The sequence below is a fragment of the Cucurbita maxima genome, unplaced genomic scaffold, assembly GCF_002738345.1.
Source record: "Cucurbita maxima cultivar Rimu unplaced genomic scaffold, Cmax_1.0 Cma_Scf00035, whole genome shotgun sequence".
NCBI lineage: Eukaryota > Viridiplantae > Streptophyta > Magnoliopsida > Cucurbitales > Cucurbitaceae > Cucurbita > Cucurbita maxima.
Genome location: NW_019272051.1, coordinates 1,506,165 through 1,526,197, shown reverse-complemented (window position 1 = coordinate 1,526,197; position 20,033 = coordinate 1,506,165). Strand labels below are relative to the sequence as shown.

The 20,033-nt window shown below is 35.8% G+C and overlaps 2 protein-coding genes and 1 long non-coding RNA gene across 7 annotated transcripts in view; 1 reads left to right on the top strand and 2 right to left on the bottom strand.

Annotated features, from left to right (window-relative positions):
• The first annotated feature begins 256 nt into the window (after positions 1–256).
• LOC111467925 (vesicle-associated protein 2-2-like) lies at positions 257–8,758 on the top strand. The gene is made up of 6 exons (XM_023113025.1): positions 257–351; positions 5,209–5,279; positions 5,353–5,434; positions 6,561–6,679; positions 8,263–8,439; positions 8,515–8,758. Exons 1-6 carry the CDS (start codon positions 303–305, stop codon positions 8,599–8,601), a joined length of 585 nt encoding a protein of 194 aa, XP_022968793.1. The 5' UTR covers positions 257–302; the 3' UTR covers positions 8,602–8,758.
• Positions 8,759–10,436: 1,678 nt separating this feature from the next.
• Positions 10,437–15,143, bottom strand: LOC111467905 (vesicle-associated protein 2-2-like). 5 transcript variants are annotated; one of them, XM_023112997.1, is made up of 10 exons: positions 15,038–15,143; positions 14,699–14,776; positions 14,312–14,413; positions 13,192–13,262; positions 12,979–13,060; positions 12,207–12,322; positions 11,893–12,108; positions 11,438–11,602; positions 11,206–11,293; positions 10,437–10,722 (listed from the first exon to the last, which is right to left on the bottom strand). In XM_023112997.1, the coding sequence occupies exons 3-10, from the start codon at positions 14,358–14,360 to the stop codon at positions 10,589–10,591; spliced, it is 921 nt and encodes a 306-aa protein (XP_022968765.1). In that variant the 5' UTR covers positions 14,361–14,413; positions 14,699–14,776; positions 15,038–15,143; the 3' UTR covers positions 10,437–10,588. The 5 variants fall into 5 exon arrangements, with proteins under 5 accessions (XP_022968765.1, XP_022968766.1, XP_022968768.1 ...); XM_023112998.1 differs by having other exon boundaries at positions 14,312–14,408; XM_023113000.1 differs by lacking the exon at positions 14,699–14,776 and having other exon boundaries at positions 15,038–15,060.
• Positions 15,144–18,653: 3,510 nt separating this feature from the next.
• The window catches only part of LOC111467970, an 18,216-nt gene continuing 16,836 nt past the window's right edge, over positions 18,654–20,033 (bottom strand). Inside the window, exon 3 of the long non-coding RNA XR_002714668.1 lies at positions 18,654–18,665. This is a non-coding gene — a long non-coding RNA (uncharacterized LOC111467970). The remainder of the gene's footprint in view (positions 18,666–20,033) is intronic.

Genomic DNA, 20,033 nt, shown 5'->3' with positions numbered 1-20,033 from the left:
CAAACTCATGAACCAACCGAATTTTCATTTATTTGAATCCAACCTGATACAAATAAGTTCATAATAGAACTTAAAACAGTATAGATTGATTTTTTTCGGATTACCCAATTGTTTGAATACGTCTGAAGCTTAAAAAGTCAAAGTGGGACGGTTTCAAAGTCAAAACAAAATAGGGTTGTAATGATTGTTTAAGGAAAAAAAAAAAGTCAATTAGGTTTGGTTTATTGATATATGAATGGTTGTCCATTCCCCAAGTCTTTGCTTTTCATCTTTATTGCTTTTGAGTCGGAAGGAAGAACACAATGGATATGCGACTTCTTGAAGTTTGTCCCAACGAATTGAAGTTTACTTGTAAGTCTCTTTACACAAACCCAAATAGATCAAATTCTTTTCTTGTTTGTTTATCGTAAGCTGTGCGTTTCTCGATCGATTGTTCTTTCTTTTTTCGATTGATTGTTTCTTCCTTTGCTCTTCAATTATTGGACGATGATCAAATTCAACTTCTCGTTATGAGTGCCTGTTGTTAAAAGAATTTTGTAATTATCCTTTTAATTTTTATTAAAATAAAATAAAATTGGAATATCGGGATTTGAACTTCCAACTTCTTCGATCTCACTGGCCTTAAGAGATAGAGTAGATATCAATTATCGCAAAACTAAATTGAACTCGGGGGAAGAAGAGGTGTAGTTTCTAAGTTTAAACAATCTAAGCTTTTCATTTCGAAGTATTGTACATGGTGTGTTGCATCTCTTATTGACTAGTCTATCAAAGAGTTGTGTTCAACAATTTGGTATCAGAGCGAAGTTAGCATAGGTCTCTTAAAATTCTTAGTAGCTTTGTGATTGTAGTTTTTCCTAATCTTCCACGTCAAAAACGAATTCTTAAGATTATTAGTGAGTGAGTTTCTTTGTATTGTGAGTAGACCATGAAACATGTTTGGTATTTCTGAGGTACTGCCAACACGATAGGTGATTTTTATGTCGTTGGAGGAATCAAGAAACTCAACAACAACTATAACACGTGGACAATATGTATGATGTCCTATCTACAACAACAAGACTTTCGGGAGACGTTGACTGAAGCGAAATTACATTGCTAGAGGAGGATTCTAATGACACCTTGTGCAAATAGAGAATCAAAGTAAATAAAACGAACGTTTGCCTTGAAGACCACAATTGAAGAAGAGATGTTGGAGCACATTCGAGATGACAAGAGACCGAAAGAAGCTTGAGACATGTTTATTATACTTTTTCTCAAAGAAAAACGATACAAGGTTACAACTTTTGGAGAACGAGTTGTTATCAATCTCACAATACGACTTGAAGATTACTTAGTACTTCCATAGAGTCAATTCAATCTGTCAGGAGTTTATTGAAAATAGGAGACTCAACTATCAAGCTAAACAAGAACCAATGACTAAGCAAATAGGAGACATCATGCTGAAGGGTGAATAAGAAGCGTTCTACACAAGTGAAAGTCGAAGCAACAATAAACTGTCCACCAAAGGTGGATACAAAAATGTTGAGAAAGGAAAAAGTAATCAGAAAACCGCACAACTTGGGAAGCTCAAAAGAAAGACAACAAGAATTCTAAAAGGGAAGAAATTTGAAAGCATTTGTTATAATTGGTGAAGGGAGGGCCACAAGTCCAAAGATTGCTAGTTTAAGAAAAAGTCCTTCGAAAGCAATGCAGTATCCTTAAAAAAGAGACAGAGGAGGAGTGAGATGCATAAATACTATGTGCCTTAGAAGAAGATGAGCTAGTGCTCATGGCGATAATGAGATAACATACATATTATGAGAATGATTAGGTTATTGATTCAGCATGCTAAAACCACTTGTCTGCCGATTAGAGTGGTGCAGAGGAAGCATGCTGGTCTTTAGAAAAGAAAGTCTTACCTGACTTGAATAACATTGAAGAAATTTAGTCAAGTTGTTGATGCGTCTGAAGATCCCAGTAGCACAGATGTTGGTGAGCAAGGAGTAACTCAACCAAGTGAACCTAGTGAAAAGAAAATGACAACTCAACAACTTAGATGGTTAGTGTTAGATAAAACCTGGATTTTTCAGTTGTTCCTTATTTAGATTCACACGATTTCAGAATACCTCCGTTTGACTATTTGACAAAACACGTCGAATGGATCACCAAAGTTTTAGACGACAATTTTGGAGAGATTTAGTTGGCCACTCTCCAGCCAGGATAGTTTATATTTAAATAGGAAATGTGTTCAGAATATTGAATAATCTGATTTTGAAGCAGTCAAAATTTCAGTCATTCTATCTATTTTATTTTACGCATTTTATTTTTCTTCTAACAACCTCCCGTCGACGATTTCCTCTCACCGAATTTCTCTCGATGATTATCGAAAAACAACAGTTAGAAACAAGCCGAAAACCAAATCCAAAATATGCCAACACAACTATTATAGAAAACAGAGTTAAAAGAGTAAGAGGGGTATGAAGAACTCGGCTTGGTAGAAGACGATAGAGGAATATATTATAGCCTTGAAACAAAATTAAACTTGGGAACTAATGTCAAGACTAGGCGATGTAACCAGATCTTGCAAGTGGGCTTACAAAATAAAGCGTCTTCCATGTGGATCAGTCGAGAGATACAAGACTCAAATTGTAGTTCGACGGTTTTCTTAACAATATGAATTCAACTATGATGAAACATTTAGTCCAATTGTTAGAGCAACCCTAATCCTCAGCCCAACGATCCAAGTTTTTGTTGAAGCAACAACCTTTGAATCAAAGAAATTAACATATTTTTATACAAAATTCGGATCAACATGAGATAAGGCTAAAATTAGATTAGAGATCAAAGCTCTAGAAGCAAGATTTGGAATTTTGTTCTAAATTGAGTCTCTCCACAATTGAACTTGATCAAGACTTAATTGAATGACTTAGGTGCAATCTACCATAAGAATTGCATAAAACTAATGATAGAGATATGCTTAAATTTTCAAGGTAAGAGTCTCGTTTGAGATCTCAATTTCATTCCTCCAAAATTTGCCTTTTACATCATAATCGGTAGGTACAATACAATTCTCGAGATGCCCACTAAAGAAATTAGTGGCCATAATTTAATCTGACCCGTATGAATCTACAGAAATGAAGGAGTCAATTGACTAACTTTCCACCATTTTCCCATTTACAATAATTATGAAATTAAAAATAATAAATAAAGTTTTCTAATAACTTATCAATCAAGTGCAATTTATCGCAATTTCATCCGCTACTTCAACTATGCAAATATTCACTTTTGAAGCTCCAAATGATCCTTCTTCGATCGAATCAGCTTGTAGCACATTAAATAATGAAGTCTATCCAATTTTGTAGATGAAGAATAAATGCATCGTTTAATGTCTACTTGAAACATTTGGAACACCATGATTCTTATCACTAGTGGTGAAGATCACTATCATACATACAAGTCTCGCTAGCATTTGTAGTAAGTAAAAATTGGAAATTATGGCAGATGGATGTGAAAAATGTTTTCTTACCCGAAAAGTTGGACCGAGAGATCTACATGAATCAACGAAGGGGATTTGAGAGTGTAGTTGGAATCATGAGTCTATACATGAAAAGTCTAAAGAAGCCTCATTTGGATGCGACTCGACGGATCCTAAGATATGTTAAAGGTACAATTGATTAGGGTCTTTGAAGCAAATACCGCAAACTAGTTGGATACTGTGATGCTGACTATACAAGAGACCACCGTACTCAAAGATCAACAATCTAAAGTAATCTCATACAAAACAAGAAATCCAAAGTAATCTCAAGTAAAACAAATTTTAGTAATATTCTAAAGACTGACTTGTAATCTCATCTTGATCGATCTTAATAAAAATGTGAGCGTTTCTATAATTTAATAAATATATCGTTGTTCTATGAGATTTAAATCTAATTTTTATTTAGTTTTTAAACTTTAGAATTAAATATTTTTCGTGTATTTGAAATTTTAAAAGTGACGTGTTTGATTGATTTTTAATTGGTTTCTAAGTTTGAAATAGTTTCTTAGAAGTTTTCAAGCAACATTCTAATGACGGTGTTGGCTCTCAAAATACTCGGATTCTGATCAAAATTTTGTATCCAGATTCACCACTTAATGACCCCGATATTCTATTGCATCCCTTGTGACATAGTCTTGTTACTTTCTTTTTACTTCTAAAAGTGAAAACTATCCCCACAGACCAACATAGATCCTTTTAGCGTGCTTTGTCCGGTCTAGATAGATCTTTTTAGCATGCTTTGTCCTCACTCATATGATTCTTAGGAAATTTCCTAGAAGGTCATCCAAAGCACGCTTCACTTTGAAATTCCTATAGTTGAGCCACCAAAAAGAAAGGTGCATCTAATTGATATAGGTAGTAACTTTTAATTCTTTTAAGCATTCCTTAACCATCTTATCTTTAGGTCACATGTTCACCCGCTTCTGCCTTGGTTCGCCATTGAACCACATCTTACTAGCAGAGGTACCACTCTGATACCATTTGTAATGCTTCATGCTTAGAATTCAGCTTAGAATTTGAAATATGGATTCAAAACCTGATGACCCCGATATTCTCTTGCATCCCTTGTGACATGATCAAGTACTTCTCATTTTTAAGAGTAGAGACTATCTTTATAGACCAACACGAGTCTTTCAACATACGTTGTCTTCACTCTCATGCTTCTCAGGAAAATTTTTAGGATGTCACCAAACATAAGATTGCTCATTGAAGAACAAAATTATTGAGGTTACGATTTGAATCTTAACAATATAATAACAGTAATGTCTCAACAATGTAGAAAAACTTTACAATGTTGATATGAACGATATACTCTAAGAACGTGTCAAGTGCTCTAAGGATAATGTTAAGATGCTACAAAAATAACATTATGCTCGTTCTTACTATCGTAACATTGAGTCCTTTCCTTCGAACGATACATCATTTCCTCTGAGTATTTTGGGTGCAACCGTGTTGCATGATACCATCTTAACACTCTCCACTCGATCATTTTGCCTAGTTTTTTTTTCTAATTTGACTTCGAATACTACAAATGATGTCCGAGTGTTGTCCTTTCAGATTTTAGATATAACATGCTTCACGTTAAGCATAACTTCTTAAAAAAATTCTCAAATTTATTACGATATTTTTCTTTATGTATCATCCCGCTGTCTTGTTCTAATCCTATTAACAAATTATTCATAATCTTCCTATAGTTCAAGCAAAGAAACAAGAGTCATGCATAATTCAACTTAAAAATAACACATATGACCATGTTGCTTTTAAGGTATGAGTTTATTTTTTTATTATTATTTTTTATTTCCTAGAAAATAAATAATTAATACGAGTTTCATTTTCAGGTTAAGACCACAAACGTTAAGAAATACTGTGTACGACCAAACATGGGTATCATCAAACCATTGAACTCTTGTGAAGTCATATGTATGAACTCCTTTCATTTAACTCATTTTTTTTCTTATACTTTTTTAAATATAATTTTCATCTTTGCATATTAGTTCGATACCTTTTAGGAATGTTCATATGATCCAATAATTCGAGTTAGGCTGGGTTAGAGCTTTTTCCCATCTGGATTTGATTGAATTTTTTAAAAATCGAAAATTCAATTCCGTTTATAAGTTGATATTTTGTTAATCCAATCTTAACTCACTAAAAAAAAAAATTCATTTAGTTTTCATATTATAAAAAATGTATTTAAAAATAGTATAAAGTGTATGAATAGTTTTTTTTTTCTTTTAATTTATTCTATTATAAATAATGTATTTAGAAATATACCGAACCCAACCAGTTCGGGTTTAGAAAAATGAACCCAACCTAACTTGAAATGCTAATCCAACTCAACTCAATTCTTAAATTCGAGTTGGGTTGGTCTAGGTTGGCGGGTTGAATGTACACCCCTACTTATGACACGTGTTGGATATTTAGTTCAATTTCATGTAGGAGTGTTTATATGATCCGATAATCCGAGCAACTTAGATTATCCAATCCAAACCATAAAGGTTAGGTTGGGTTAGAGCTTTTTCCCATTTGGGTTGGGTTGAATTTTTGAAAAATTGAAAATTCAATTCCGTTTATGGATTGATATTCTTTTGGACCAATCTAAAAATAGAGTTACAGTCTAACCAAACTCTACCCTACTTTTTAAAAGTTTAGAATATTTAACATTTGTAATGATGTGCTATATGACGTGTGAATATTTGATATTTGAACTTTATTATATATTTTTTTTTATTAATGTAACGTATGTTATGGACAAGCAATGTTTTTTAAATAATTTAAAAAAAAAAGAAGAAAAACACGACACCCAAAAGAGAAAAACACGACACCCGAACCTGAAAATAGAAAATTGGGTTGGGTTGTGAACTCTATTCAGATTGTTCCAGTCATCAATCCAAACAACTCAAAATTTCAGGCTGAGTTCAACTTAATCCAATCCAACCCGAATGAATATTTGAAAGTATCGAAATTAAAATAGAGATATTTTAAGCTTTAATTTAGTATTATCATGAAGTTTCATGTATATATGAACTAGCATATCTTGATTATGTAGTTACTAGGCAAGCACAAAGCGTGGCTCCACTTGATATGGTGTGCAAAGACAAGTTCTTAATCCAGAGCACCGTGGTTCCTATTGAGACAAATGTTGATGATATAACATCCACTACAATGGTAAATGTTAGCTTCATTGTCTATATACACTTTGATTTATCTATACATCATTCTCATCTATTTGAGCATGCACTAGTTTCTTACCTCATAAGTGAAAAGTGATGATAACTTTAACGACTCGAGTCCACTGTTCAAGGTTTAGGGAGAGCTTTCTACACCTCTATAAAGAATGTTTTGTTCCCTTCTCTAACTAATGTGGGATCTCACAATCCACCCTCATTTGGGGTCCAGTGTTCTCGCTGACACTCGTTTTCATCTTCAATCGATGTGGGATCTCACAATCCACCCCCCTTCAGGGTCTAACGTCTTCATTTGTACATCACCCGGTGTCTGACTTTGATACCTTTAGTAACAGTCCAAGCCCACTACTAGCATATATTGTCTTCTTTCGGCTTTTCCTTCTACGCTTCCCCTCATGGTTTTTTAAAATGCGTCTAGGGAGAGATTTCCACACTCTTATAAAGAATGTTCTGTTCTCCTCTACAACCGATGTGGGATATCGCAATCCACATCCCTTCGGGGTCTAGTGTCCTCACTGGCACTCATTTCCATCTTCAATCGATGTGGAATCTCACAATCCACCTCCCTTCAGGGTCTAACATCTTCATTGGTACATCACCCGGTGTCTGGCTCTGACACCTTTAGTAACAGTCCAAGCTCAGTGCTAACATATATTGTCTTCTTTCGGCTTTTCCTTCTAGGCTTCCCCTCAAGGTTTTTTAAAACACGTCTGCTAGGGAGAGATTTCTACACCTTTATAAAAAAAATGTTTCATTCCCCTCTCCCATCGATGTAGAATCTCACTATAAATATAATGAACCGTGTCCAAGATCTAGAACCTAGATTCAACAATTTTCCTATATCTCATGCGACATAGTCACGATCCTTACTCTTTACTTCTAAGAGCAGAGACTATCTTCATAGACCAACATGGGTCATTTCAACATATTTTATCTTCACTCACATGCATCTAAGAGATCACCAAATATAGAATATCGGAGTGTGGACAAAACATGCTTAAAAGACTTGTATTAGTCTATGTTGAGGATTATTGAGAGTGAGTCCCACATTGGTTAATGTATTAGTCTATGTTGAAGATTATTGTGAGTGAGTCCCACATTGGTTAATTTAGTGGAAGATCATAGGTTTATAAATGAGGAATACTATCTCCATTGGTATGAGACCTTTTTGGGAACCCCAAAGCAAAGTCATGAGAGCTTATACTCAAAGTGGACAATATCATACCATTGTGGAGGTCCGTGATTCCTAACATGGTATTAGATCCATGTCCTAAACTTAACCATGTCAATAGAATTCTCAAATATCGAACAAAGAATTGTGAGTTGTTCGATGGCTCTAGAGAAAGGAAAAGGAGTCGAGCCTTGATTACGGGGAGGCTATTCGAGAGGAGGATTGTTGAGGATTATTGGGAGTGAGTCTCAAAAAGAAAAAGGAGTCGAGCCTCCTCGAAGTCATAGTAAAAATTGACTAAGACTCGATAATCTTCATTCCTAAGAGAATATCAGAGTTCTTTTCGTTTCTTTTGGTAATGTTTTTTTTTTCTTTTCGTTTGTCCCCTTTAGTTTGGAAAAAGTGGTAGCAAGAACATAGAAGAGACGAAATTGAATACAATCATTGTTAGCCCAAATGTTGAACCATTGAGGAAAGAGATGGCTATTGAAGTGTTAGATCAAAGTAATGATGAGCAAATGGAAGAGTTGAAGTTGAAGATCACTAAGCTTGAAGTAAAGCTTCATGAGGTTAGTCTTTCATAAAATTTTGAGCAAAATAATAAGAGATAGTAATATGAATCCTTCAAATATGTTAATTTACAGGCCATGGTTGCTATTTCAAAGCTAGAACAGGAGAGGCCAAGCAATCCTAAAGCCAAATCCTTCAAGAACAATTGCTCAATTCTTTGAAACAATCATTTAATGCCATTATGATTGTGTTAAGCTTTTGATCGGTAAATATTCCAATGATGACGTTTTACTTTGTGCATACGACGATGTGACAAACAATGACATATTCGATGTTGAAATGGATCGATGGAAACTATGTCATGGTGTAATTGCTTTACTTTATCGTTTGAAACTAATATCGATATTACATGGATGTCGTGACATTTCAAGCGGATTCAAGTAGAAATTTGTCAAAATATTTTATTTTTAAAATGCCCCGACTCATGGAACCTTAGGTTTTTGGGTATTGGATTCTCACCAATGTTTGCGTTACTCAATTCGACATTCTTACTTCCGCTTTGTCCACCACTGCTCGCGCAGGTGCTTCCCTCTAAGGTAGAACGCTCAATTACCGATTCATTTTTACATCCCACAGTTTTGGAAGATTGCTTAACCTCGTTCCTCTTTGGTGCAAGAGCGCCCAATTAGTGAGCTATTATGCACTCTTTCAAGGGTGGCTCTAGGCAAACCTCATGGTTGAACCCTTAGGATTTCGGGGCATTTGATTCACACCAATGTTTGCGTTACTCAAGTTGACATTCTTGCTTTTGTTTCATCCATTACTGCTCCGTGGGTGCTTCCCTCTAAGATGGAATGCTCCCCTACCTGCATTTTTACATCCCATAGTTTCGGTAGATCATTTATCCTTGTTCATCTTCGATTAGTGAGCTATTACGCACTCTTTCAAGGGTGGCTGCTTATAGGCAAACCTCCTAATTGTCTCTGCACCCCTACCTCCTTTATCACTGAGCGGTCATTTAGGGGTCATAGTTGGTGATCTGGGTTGTTTCCCTCTTGACCATGAAGCTTTCTAGCCTGAGTTATATGATATTTAAGCTATGATATTTCCTTCTTTTCTTATAGCCATATAACTTTACTTTTAATCTTTTTTTCGACTTTATTTTTAAACTCTCTTTCAAAAATTTCTCTATCCCGATTTTTTAAAACCTTCTTCTGAAAAAATGGGGCTAAAGACTTGAACATACGTTGCAGCCGATATGATTGTAATATCCCTGTCTCTTAAAGTCCGATGCCAAGAAAAATATGATTGTGATAGATGGTGCACACTAACTAGCCACATTTTTGTCATTGTTGTTCGACACATGTCTACACTGCAGCCGATTGCATTCCACCATTCCTTGACCGATGCATGTTCCTTACATTCAAACGAAGCCATATCCAATTATGATTTCAACTTCTTCCTATTTTCTTCTAATTCTCATAAATTTTTTCTACCAAACTTGGTTTCTCTTCGTTTTGAAATAATAACTATTCGAAAATAAAAATATAAAAGTGGCTATCTACTAGAAATCTCCATGGGGATGACAAATTTTTCAATAATAAATATAAATATATATATTTTACCAAAGGATCAAATTTTAATATTACACCTATGTGCAACAATTAAAAAATATGATTAAATATTACCATTTAGAATCTCAAATTTAACTAATTTAGTTTTTAATCTTTCGTATATATTGAAAATATATTTATATTAACTGAGACAGGGCCGGGGCAAGAAATTGGGTTAGGATGGAGATGGAGAATATAATCCCGTCCCAAGCTCCATTTATCTAACGGGAATAGGGCCCGAGCTGGAATTTGGTCCATTTAGTGTATGGTTTTCAATTGTCACTCACATCATTCTTAATTAATACCGTCATTGTGACATATAAAACTATTAGCAGTTATCACATCATTCCTAATTAATACAGACAGTCTCAAATAAAGTCTACATAAATAAATTTCAAAGTCTTAAGATCATGATTGAAATTTGGTACCTTCAAAAGAAAATAAAAAAAAAAATTTCAAGTAATAATATGGTAACATATTTTTATTATTATTTACATCATTACATTTAAAAGGTATCAAACAAGGCTCAAATTTCATATACAGACCTTCAAGTTATATATCAATCCTTCATTTGACAGTATGCAGAAGATAAAACTCATATAATGACATTAAATATCTGTATTACCTCAAGAGGCGTCCTAGAAAAGTGCATACAAGCGCCACCATGTAGAGATACAGAACAGGAAAGCCTACTTGAACTCTCTTCAGCTCTGTCTTCCTCAACTCTGACTGCAAATTCAGGAAAACAAAACAAATCATAGTTCAACAAATTTGCAGCTATAAAACTAGAACAGATGATCATATTGCTAATCAGATGTCTAAATTAGCAAGAATCTAGCTAAGAATGGCTCTAAATTCTCGGCATCACTGAAACATAGTGTTTCTGTGAGATCCCACGTTGGTTGGAGAGGAGAACGAAGCAATCTTTAAGAGGGTGTAGAAATCTCTCCTTACCAGACGCGCTTTAAAACCTTGAGGGGAAGCCCGAAAGGGAAAGACTAAAGAGGACAACCTCTACTGGTAGTGGACTTAGGCGGTTACAGTTTCGAAGTTCAATCTAAGGATGTTGACAGAAAAAACTATATTTGGACATCAACAGATCAACAGAAATAATAAACTGATTTCAGATGTACTTTCACATTATAACAATAAATGATATCGGTCAGTTGATGGTTATAAGAATCATACGATCAAGGAAAAATAAAATAGTACAGAAAATTACGAAATTCTCCTGCAAGAATTTGTTTTCTTGGATGCTTATTTGCTTCTCCTCCTTTAGCTTTGAAATGGCATTTTGAGCCTGTAAAGAAAGTTTATCAATTCACAGTACTGATTAGCAGAACGTTTTCAGTTAACAGTAAAATAAGGTTTTGGGACAGTCTTTCCACTTCATCATGATGCTCAGAGTTCGTAATATTGGAGTATTATGTTATGAAAGACTGACCTCACAGAGCTTTAACTCAAGTTCACTGAGCTTTAACTTCAACTCCTCGAGATCCTTTATAATTTCCAGGTTCTCCAAATCCCCATCTATGACATCGTTAGCTAAACTTGCTGGTTCAGGCTCTTCTTCACCGACATCTCTAGGATCCGTACCATTTCCGGGAACCTGGTACAATGCATAGAACAACCAAATATTTTTGATTCGATAAACGAAGAAAAATGGTCGTAGCTAGATTGGAAGAGATATGCAACTGAACATAGATTCAACAAAACATTTAGCTATTGTCATGTGCCAAGTTTGAAAGCGTTGCACAGTTTTCATGTTCTAAGCTTCCAATGCATTCTCAAAACACTCTTCCGTGGATGCTTATCTAAGCATCCTAATCGACATGGGAAAAAAAGTAAATGTATCATGAAGAAAGCATACAAAAAAGGCGTGTATTGTGAAATTGTAACCATGTGTTTTGGAGGCAGGCTATCAACTCCATTAGACATAACATGGCTTTCGTGTGAAGGTTCCTGGTCTACAATCTCCTCTACTGCTGTAGATAGATTATTTGGTCCGGTAACTCCAAGAGCTTCCTCCTCCTTTAATGCTTGGGAAATGGATGGGCTAACAAGGGTTACACCCAACTTCTGTTCTTCTATGTACTTTCCACCATCTTTGGCAAACTGAAATTTAAAAAATAAAAAATAAACAAAACAAATAATAATTAAATGCGAAAACAAATAGCCAACTATACATAATAAATACTAGTAGAAGCATTTACCAAGCTAGAGGTTATGTCCTCATCAGTTGTATCAGCAGGAACTACTGTGCTCTGGATTAAGAACCTGTCTTTGCATAACATATCAGGTAGGGCCAGCTTTTGTGCTTGCATCCTAACTACATTAAGAATCATTATATAAAATTTGGAAAGCAGGAAAAGTTATAGGCAAGTACAGGACTTAAAAAGAAAGGGAGAAAGGGATAAGGAAAGAATGAGAGCAGTAAGACGAGACTATGGATAGCCCATGATTATTGTAAGCACTTGAGCCAATCATTGATATCAAAATAGTTGGATTACGATAAAAGAAGAAAAATAGAAGAGAAGGATATAAAATATCAGTTAGAAAATTATCAACACAAAGTATTTCATCATAAACAATTAATTCCTTTTCATAATGATCAATATAACTATTGGACTAAAAATCTTACGCAAGGAGAAACTAAACAGCCCACGGTACCCTGAAGTTGGAAAACAAAGGGAAAAAAAGAAAAGAAAAAAAGAAATGGGTTTAGATTTTCTGCTTCTGAAAGCAAAGTACACCAAATAGACTACAACATGAAATGGAAGCACACAAAAAATTATGATAAAGCTAATAAAGCAGAGAAATTAGAAGCAGAGGAAGACTGCAGCCTCAAATGGCCTCATTAAAGCCTTTAAAAATAAAGACCACTCAAGACTAAAAATAAATATGCCACCCTACATCCCCTTTTTTGCTCCTGGAACAAAATGAGAGAAAATATAAAGCCTTGAATTAATTATCAAAAGTAAATACCCGTGAATTCACGAGTTGAGTTTGGCTCGATGATTCCAACCTTTGGTCGGACAAAATACTTATCAGGGGACGTGGTCTTAACCTGAAAAAGAAACTCTGTTCATTATCTTGCATCCAACATAACAAGTTATCTCAATATAATGCATCATAAATCAGTATATTATTTGTAACCCATATCAGACAGCGACAGGGAGAAAGATTGGTAACCCAAACCTTAAAAGCAACATGTTCAAGCATATTATTTGTAAGTTGAATTGAGCACAAGCTATGCTTATTTGGTTCACCTGGAGGCAACAGAAAGAAAATATGAACGAACGAAATTAATTCGGATTTGGAAAAGGTAGTGGATGATAAAAAGAAGTGAAAATAACATAGCATTGTTCATAGAAAAAGAAATATCTAAAGTAAGCAATGTCCTAGTAGCAAATCAGAAAATATATTCAGCACAGCAGACATGAAACTTCATTTGAGGTAGCTTAGTGAATTAAATCCAGAGCAGACATCATACAAAATGTCATGCATCAAAACTTGAGCTTGGGATAACTTTTAAGAAACACTCTTTTAATAAGCAACTTTCAAGAAAAGCACAACGATGAGTTTAACATCGTTTTTAGAAGAGTAAGAAGTACTTCAAACTAATTAAAAATGCTTTCTAAAACTTCAGGTGACTGATTAAATTAAAATTTTAAAATACTGAAAAGTGTGTGACAATACTTCAAAAGTAAGCATTTATTTAGCGCTATTTATCAAAAGTGCTTATAAAAACGTGTTCCACCTTAAAGCACTAGGACCAGAACTCATTTCAAACTTAACTCTAAGCGCTTCTCTTAAGAGTAATTTTAAAGCGTTTTCAAATTTATAAGAAAATGCTGCCCTATTTTGTGAGATCCCACATCGGTTGGAGAAGGGAACTAAACATTCCTTATAAGGGTGTACAAACCTCCTCCTAGTATACACGTTTTAAAACTTTGAGGGGAAGCTCAGAAGAGAAAGCCCAAAAAGGACAATATCGGCTAGCGGTGGACTTGGGGTCGGGCTTGGGCTTTTACATAATTTTGAAAAAAAAAACTTTAATTAGCGAAAGGCACTTTCTTACTTTCCAGAAATCTCAAACTCACTCTTCAGCTGTGATCAAAACTTTCAAGTACTGAAGAACATCCAAACAAGAAAATCACTTTGCTTTCGTCATAAAAGATCAAACGTTTCATAGGAAGGAAAGAGAGCAACAGCAACTAATTGTCTGTGATGCTTCCGGAGAAAATCGATGAACAGCTCATTGAAAACAACAAAATAAAAGTTTAAAGAGAAAAGTTGATTGATTCTGTAGACTTACAAATGAACTTCAATTCCTGAGGATGAATTTCCAAAAGCCTCATATCCATACTTCACTCAGATTGAAAAGCAATTCACTCGGCTACTAAATGAAACAACTGTCCTGCACAATAAGATTAAAACAGAGACTTCTGGGGGGGTTATGCAAACAAAAGAAAAGGCACAAATCGAACTCAATCATAGAAGGCCAGGAAGAACAAAATTGACAGAAGGCTTGCATCCATATAAGAACAAATAAGCGAATTAAATTATTCGAACTCGTCGATTATAAAAAAAGACCCTATGATTTCAACAATAAACAATTACTAAAAGCTCCAAAATCGTTTTCAGACCAAACAATTATAATATTCGAAGTATACTCTATAAAGTTGAATGCATAATAACTCACAAATCACAATCAGCAAGAAATTTCCGACAATGATTAATTCAGTATGCTAATAGATATCACCAGAGCTCAACCGATCAGCTGAAAAGTTAAAACAAGAGAAGAAAAAGGCGCATTAGTAGAGACTAACTGGATCACCATTTTTGGAACGCCATACGAACAAAACACAGTCCACTGTAGAGCACAAAGCTACGGAATATTCTGATTAAAAAAGGAAAAGGAAAAGCAAGGAACGGAGTTTCATCAAAGAAATCCAAAGGCGTAAAAGATTGGAACAAGGAATCAGAAACGAATACAGAAAAGTGGAGAAGGAATAGAAGTGATTCGGAAAGAGAACGAAACCTGTTGCGCTGTGGAACGGAGAAGAGAAAGTGAAATGACGGAAGCATGGCGAGAAAATGGCGGAATAATTGTCGTAGAAATAGCGCCAAAAGTTCCTTATTCAATTAACTGTTCATGTGAAGATGTGAGATTTAGAGTATCCACGTTCTTCTTGGAATATAAGCTAAATTATGAACAAAACTAAGAGAAATTTACCATTTTACCCTCAAGATTGTCACGAATTGTTCCCTCATTGCTTGTGTATTCAAGGCTAGTTTCGTCTCAACATAAATTGATTCAAATCATCAATAGTTCTCTCGTTTTTAAGTTCTGAATCAAGAATCCATCTCGTCACTGTGCTGTTATGTTTTAAGAGATTTTCCGTCTCGCCTACCATATGAGAAGTACTTAACAACGTAGATTAATCATAGGAGGACTATTACTGTCATTGTATGTTCGCAAAAGGTGAACAGGATAGCATGGCTTGATTTACGAGTGAAGAAGAAATGATTCACGAATCGGGTTGAATCGAGTCCAACCCTCAAATCAAATGATTTTAACCGCTTAGGCACAAAGCCCAAATCCAAAGACAAACCCCATCTAACCCACATTTATTAGACCAACCCAGACGAACTCAACCCACACAACCAGACCCAAACTCGCAAATCATATGTCGATACCGAGTGTAAAAGTGGAAAAAAATGAACGGCTAGATCCCCAACTCGCAATAGAGTAGATCTTATAGGATCTAGATGGTCAAACATTTAATTTAAGTTATTATTTTTAAAGGGATAAATAAATATTCCCCTAGAGGAGGTTTGTTGGGTAAAATATAGATGTTCAACCACCAATATAATTAACCTCTTTTAGTCAAAATAAAAATTATCCAAAATTTGGAGGACCTATCATAAATTTAATGCTCCCGGTGAATATTTACCGCTTGAATTCATTTGAAACTTTTAGTTTCAATTGGTTAAGCGTGCGCAAGTTCGTAGTCAAATCTACGTTTACGAGGACGATATTTACCTTATGTAGAGAAATATTATGCGTTCAATTTTACCTAAAAATGAAAATATAACACAAAGTCAGGACATCGATTTAGGTCTCACTTGACATGTTAGACATTGCATATGGTAATTTCCTCCAACTCCAAGGGCCATAGACACATGGAGGCCCAACTCCCTACTTGGAATGAACAGGCCGAAGAACATCTCTGCACAACAACCCTAACCAATGGGTCAGCCAACTTCCAGTCACTTTGTTGCCCCCATATGAGTTACAAGCTCACATTACCAAGCTCAACAATTTCCTTGTGACAATGGCTACTTTATGAAGACTACGTGCAATTTTAAATCTATCAATGTGGGATTGTTGTAGCAGAGAAATCTATCAATCTCACCTCTTCAAACATTTTTAATGTCTCATATTTTAATACTTTATATGCAATTACATGATATCTTCAAAGGTATTTTGGTAATTTGCTACTTTTAAATATTTTATTTAAAAAAAAAACATTTTTTTTTTCGAATCTTGAAATTTCTTCTCCACAAGAATTAGAAATCACTTACTTGGACTCCGTGTCTTCTATCATACTTGGAGTCTTACACATATGGCTTGGGTCACGCCAACTAGTAACGAGGTTGTATGGGTTTACTCTGGTGAGATATATATTTTTGTGTCTTGCCATGTAAAGTTACGATGAGGTTGTATGGGTTTACACATATGGCTTGGGTCACTCCAACTAGTAACGAGGTTCCATTACACTATGTTATGAATAAAATGAAACGTTATGTATGTCATTTCATGTATTGCCATGTAAAGTTATATAATGGATTATGTGATGATTGTCATGTTTACATAATGCATATATGATGAAAGCAGAAAGGGAATGATGTTAATGCTATGCTATGAATGTAGGAATGTAAATCATGGGGACCTTATGCATGTATCTATGTCATGCGCATCGGGATACTTCTCCTTTATGTGATGTTAGTACGAATGCATACCTTCGACATTATGTTCTTCGTGATATCATGCAGGTCTTTTCTTCTTTGTGGCATTTGATGACGTGTAACGTTGTGTCCGACCAAGCCAGACTTAGGGGTACGTATACGAGCCTGCCTAGTGGGTCCAAAGTACCACACATTCGACCCTACCTGAAACTAGAAAGAGTCCAAGGCCATGTAACAGTTTTAAATGATAGATCCCAATCATATTATATGTGTGATTGCATGACTAACCCAAACATTAGGGTGACTCACTAAGTATTTCTTAAAATACTTAAGCCACGTGCTAACAGTAGCACTATGACATCGACATCCAGTACCACCCTTGGAAGACCAATGTGGTCGCCGATGCCATAAGTAGAAAGATAGCCCATTCGTCAGCATTAATCATGAGAGAGACCCGAGTATAGAAAAATTTTCTAACAAGCTAGGATAATAATGACAGTGGAAGGAATTAGAGCATAGCTAACCCAAGTCCAATTCACACTCCAACAAAGGACCATGTTTGCATAAGTAGGAGACCTTGAGTTAGGAAAAACACTTAATGAGTTAACGGTAGGACCAATTGATAGCTTCTCCACGTCGTCTAATGGAAAATTACTATGACAATGATGTTTGTGCATACCGATAGTGGAAGAATAGAAAATGAGATACTAGGCAAGACACATAATCCTTATTCGCCATGCACCTCGGTGGTACCAAGATGTATCAAGATTTAAAGCAATATTTTTGGTGACATGGTATGCAGAAAAAGACAGTAGAAATTGTGAGTAAATGCCTAGTATGCCAGCGAGTCCAAGCACCTAGATAGAAAATGGTGGGATTGTTACAAACTTCTCAGTGTGCTAGAATGGAAATGAGAGAATATAGTCATGGATTTTGTAGTATGGTTGCCATGAACGTTGAAGGGTTACACAATCATATGGGTAAATTGTGGACAAATTGACAAAGTCAACACATTTTCTTCTGGGTAAAGCCACCTACATAGTGGACAATTGAACACATTTATACATGAAGGAAGTTGTTAGATTGCATGGAGTTCTAGTGTCATTGTATCAGATCAAGACCTACACTTTATGTTGGCGTTGGTGTAGACTTCAGAAAGCGTTAGGTACTCGCCTAGATTTCAGTACAGCTTTTCACCCATAGATAGATGGTCAAACAGAACGTTTAAACTAGATCCTATAAGATATGCTACGTGCCTTTGTATTAGACTTCGTAGGTAGCTGGGACACGAAATTACATTTAATGGAATTTGCTTATAATAACAGTTTCCAGGAAACTATTGGCATGACATCGTAAGAGGTTTTGTATGGAAAACGATGTAAGACTCCATTGTGTTGGGACAAAGTAGGGGAATGTGAATTGGTGGGTCATGAATTAGTTTAAGTTACCAATGAGGTGGTGCAAAAGATTAGAGTAGGAATGCGCACTGCTCATAGTAGACAAAAAAGTTATGTGGATGTACGACGAAGGAGCCTAGAATTTGAGGTGGGCGACATGGTATTCTTGAAGGTGGCCCCAATGAAAGGTGTTTTAAGGTTTGGACGTAAAAGCAAGTTGAGTTCACACTTTATTAGGCTCTTTGAGATCTTAGTTTGGATTAGACTGATAGCATATAGGTTAGCCCTGCCACAGTCCCTCTCACCAGTGCATAACGTGTTTCATGTGTCCGTACTTCGTAAGTATTTGGCAAACCCCACACATGTGATAGACTATGACACTCTAAAGGTGGCAGGAACTTAAGTTACGAAGAAAGACCAGTGAGGATCTTGGAACGTGAGGTACAAACTCTACGCACAAGGGACATTGCTTTTGTAAACTATAATACATTTATAAGGAACGTTTCGTTCTCCTCTCCAACCAATACGAGATCTCACAATCCTCTCTCCTTGGGGCCCAATGTCTTCGCTGGCACACCTCTCGATGTCTGGCTCTGATACCATTTGTAACAGTTCAAACTTACTGCTAATAGATATTGTTCTGTTTGGGCTTTTCTTTAAGATTTTAAAACGAGACTGTTATGGAGATGTTTCTTTCACCTTACAAGGAATGTTTCGTTCCCCTCTCCAATCGATGTGGGATCTCATAGTCCATCCTCCCTTGGGGGGCCAACATTCTTGCTGACACAGCACCTAAATTATACTACTGATTTTGAGTATGTTTGTAACGGCCCAGATCCACTGATAGTAGATATTGTCCTCTTTGAGCTTTCCCATCTCCTTCGTGCTTCCCCTCAAGGCTTTAAAATGAAGGGTTTTTTGTTTTTCTCCCCAACCAATATGGGACATTATAGTCCAAAGGGGCTAGCGTCCTAACTGACATTCTTTCCTATCTTCAATCGATGTGGGACCCCGCCAAATCCACCCCCCTTCGGGGCCCAATGTCCTTGTTGGCACTATTTCCTTTCGATAATCAATGTGGGACCCCGCCAAATCCACCCCATTTGGGGGTGTTTTGTTCTCCTCCCCAACCAACGTGGGACATCACAATCCACCCCCCTTCGGGGCCAACGTCCTTGCTAGCACTCTTTTCTTTTTTCAATCGATGTGGGACCCCCGCCAAATCCACCCCCTTTGGGGCCAGCGTCCTTACTAGCACACCGTCTCGTGTCTACCCCTTTGGGGAAGAGCCTCCTCGCTGTCACATAGTCTGGTGTCTGGCTCTGATACCATTTGTAACGACCCAGATCCACCCGCTAGCAGATATTTGTAACGGCCCAGATCCTCTGCTACCAAATATTATCCTCTTTGGGCTTTTCCTCTTGGGCTTCTCGGAAGGTTTCCACACCCTTCTTATAAAGGGTGTTTTGTTATCCTATTCAACCCACGTGGGACATCACAATTTTAATTCTTTGATTCAATATTAAAATTTTATATTTTCCATATTTTTAATAAAAAAAAAAGGGATGTTTTTGCCATTTTTTAATATGCATAATTAAATTTGAGTATTCATACTGTAGACTTAAAATTTAAGTTTTCACCAAAAAAAAAAAAAAAAAAAAAAAAAAA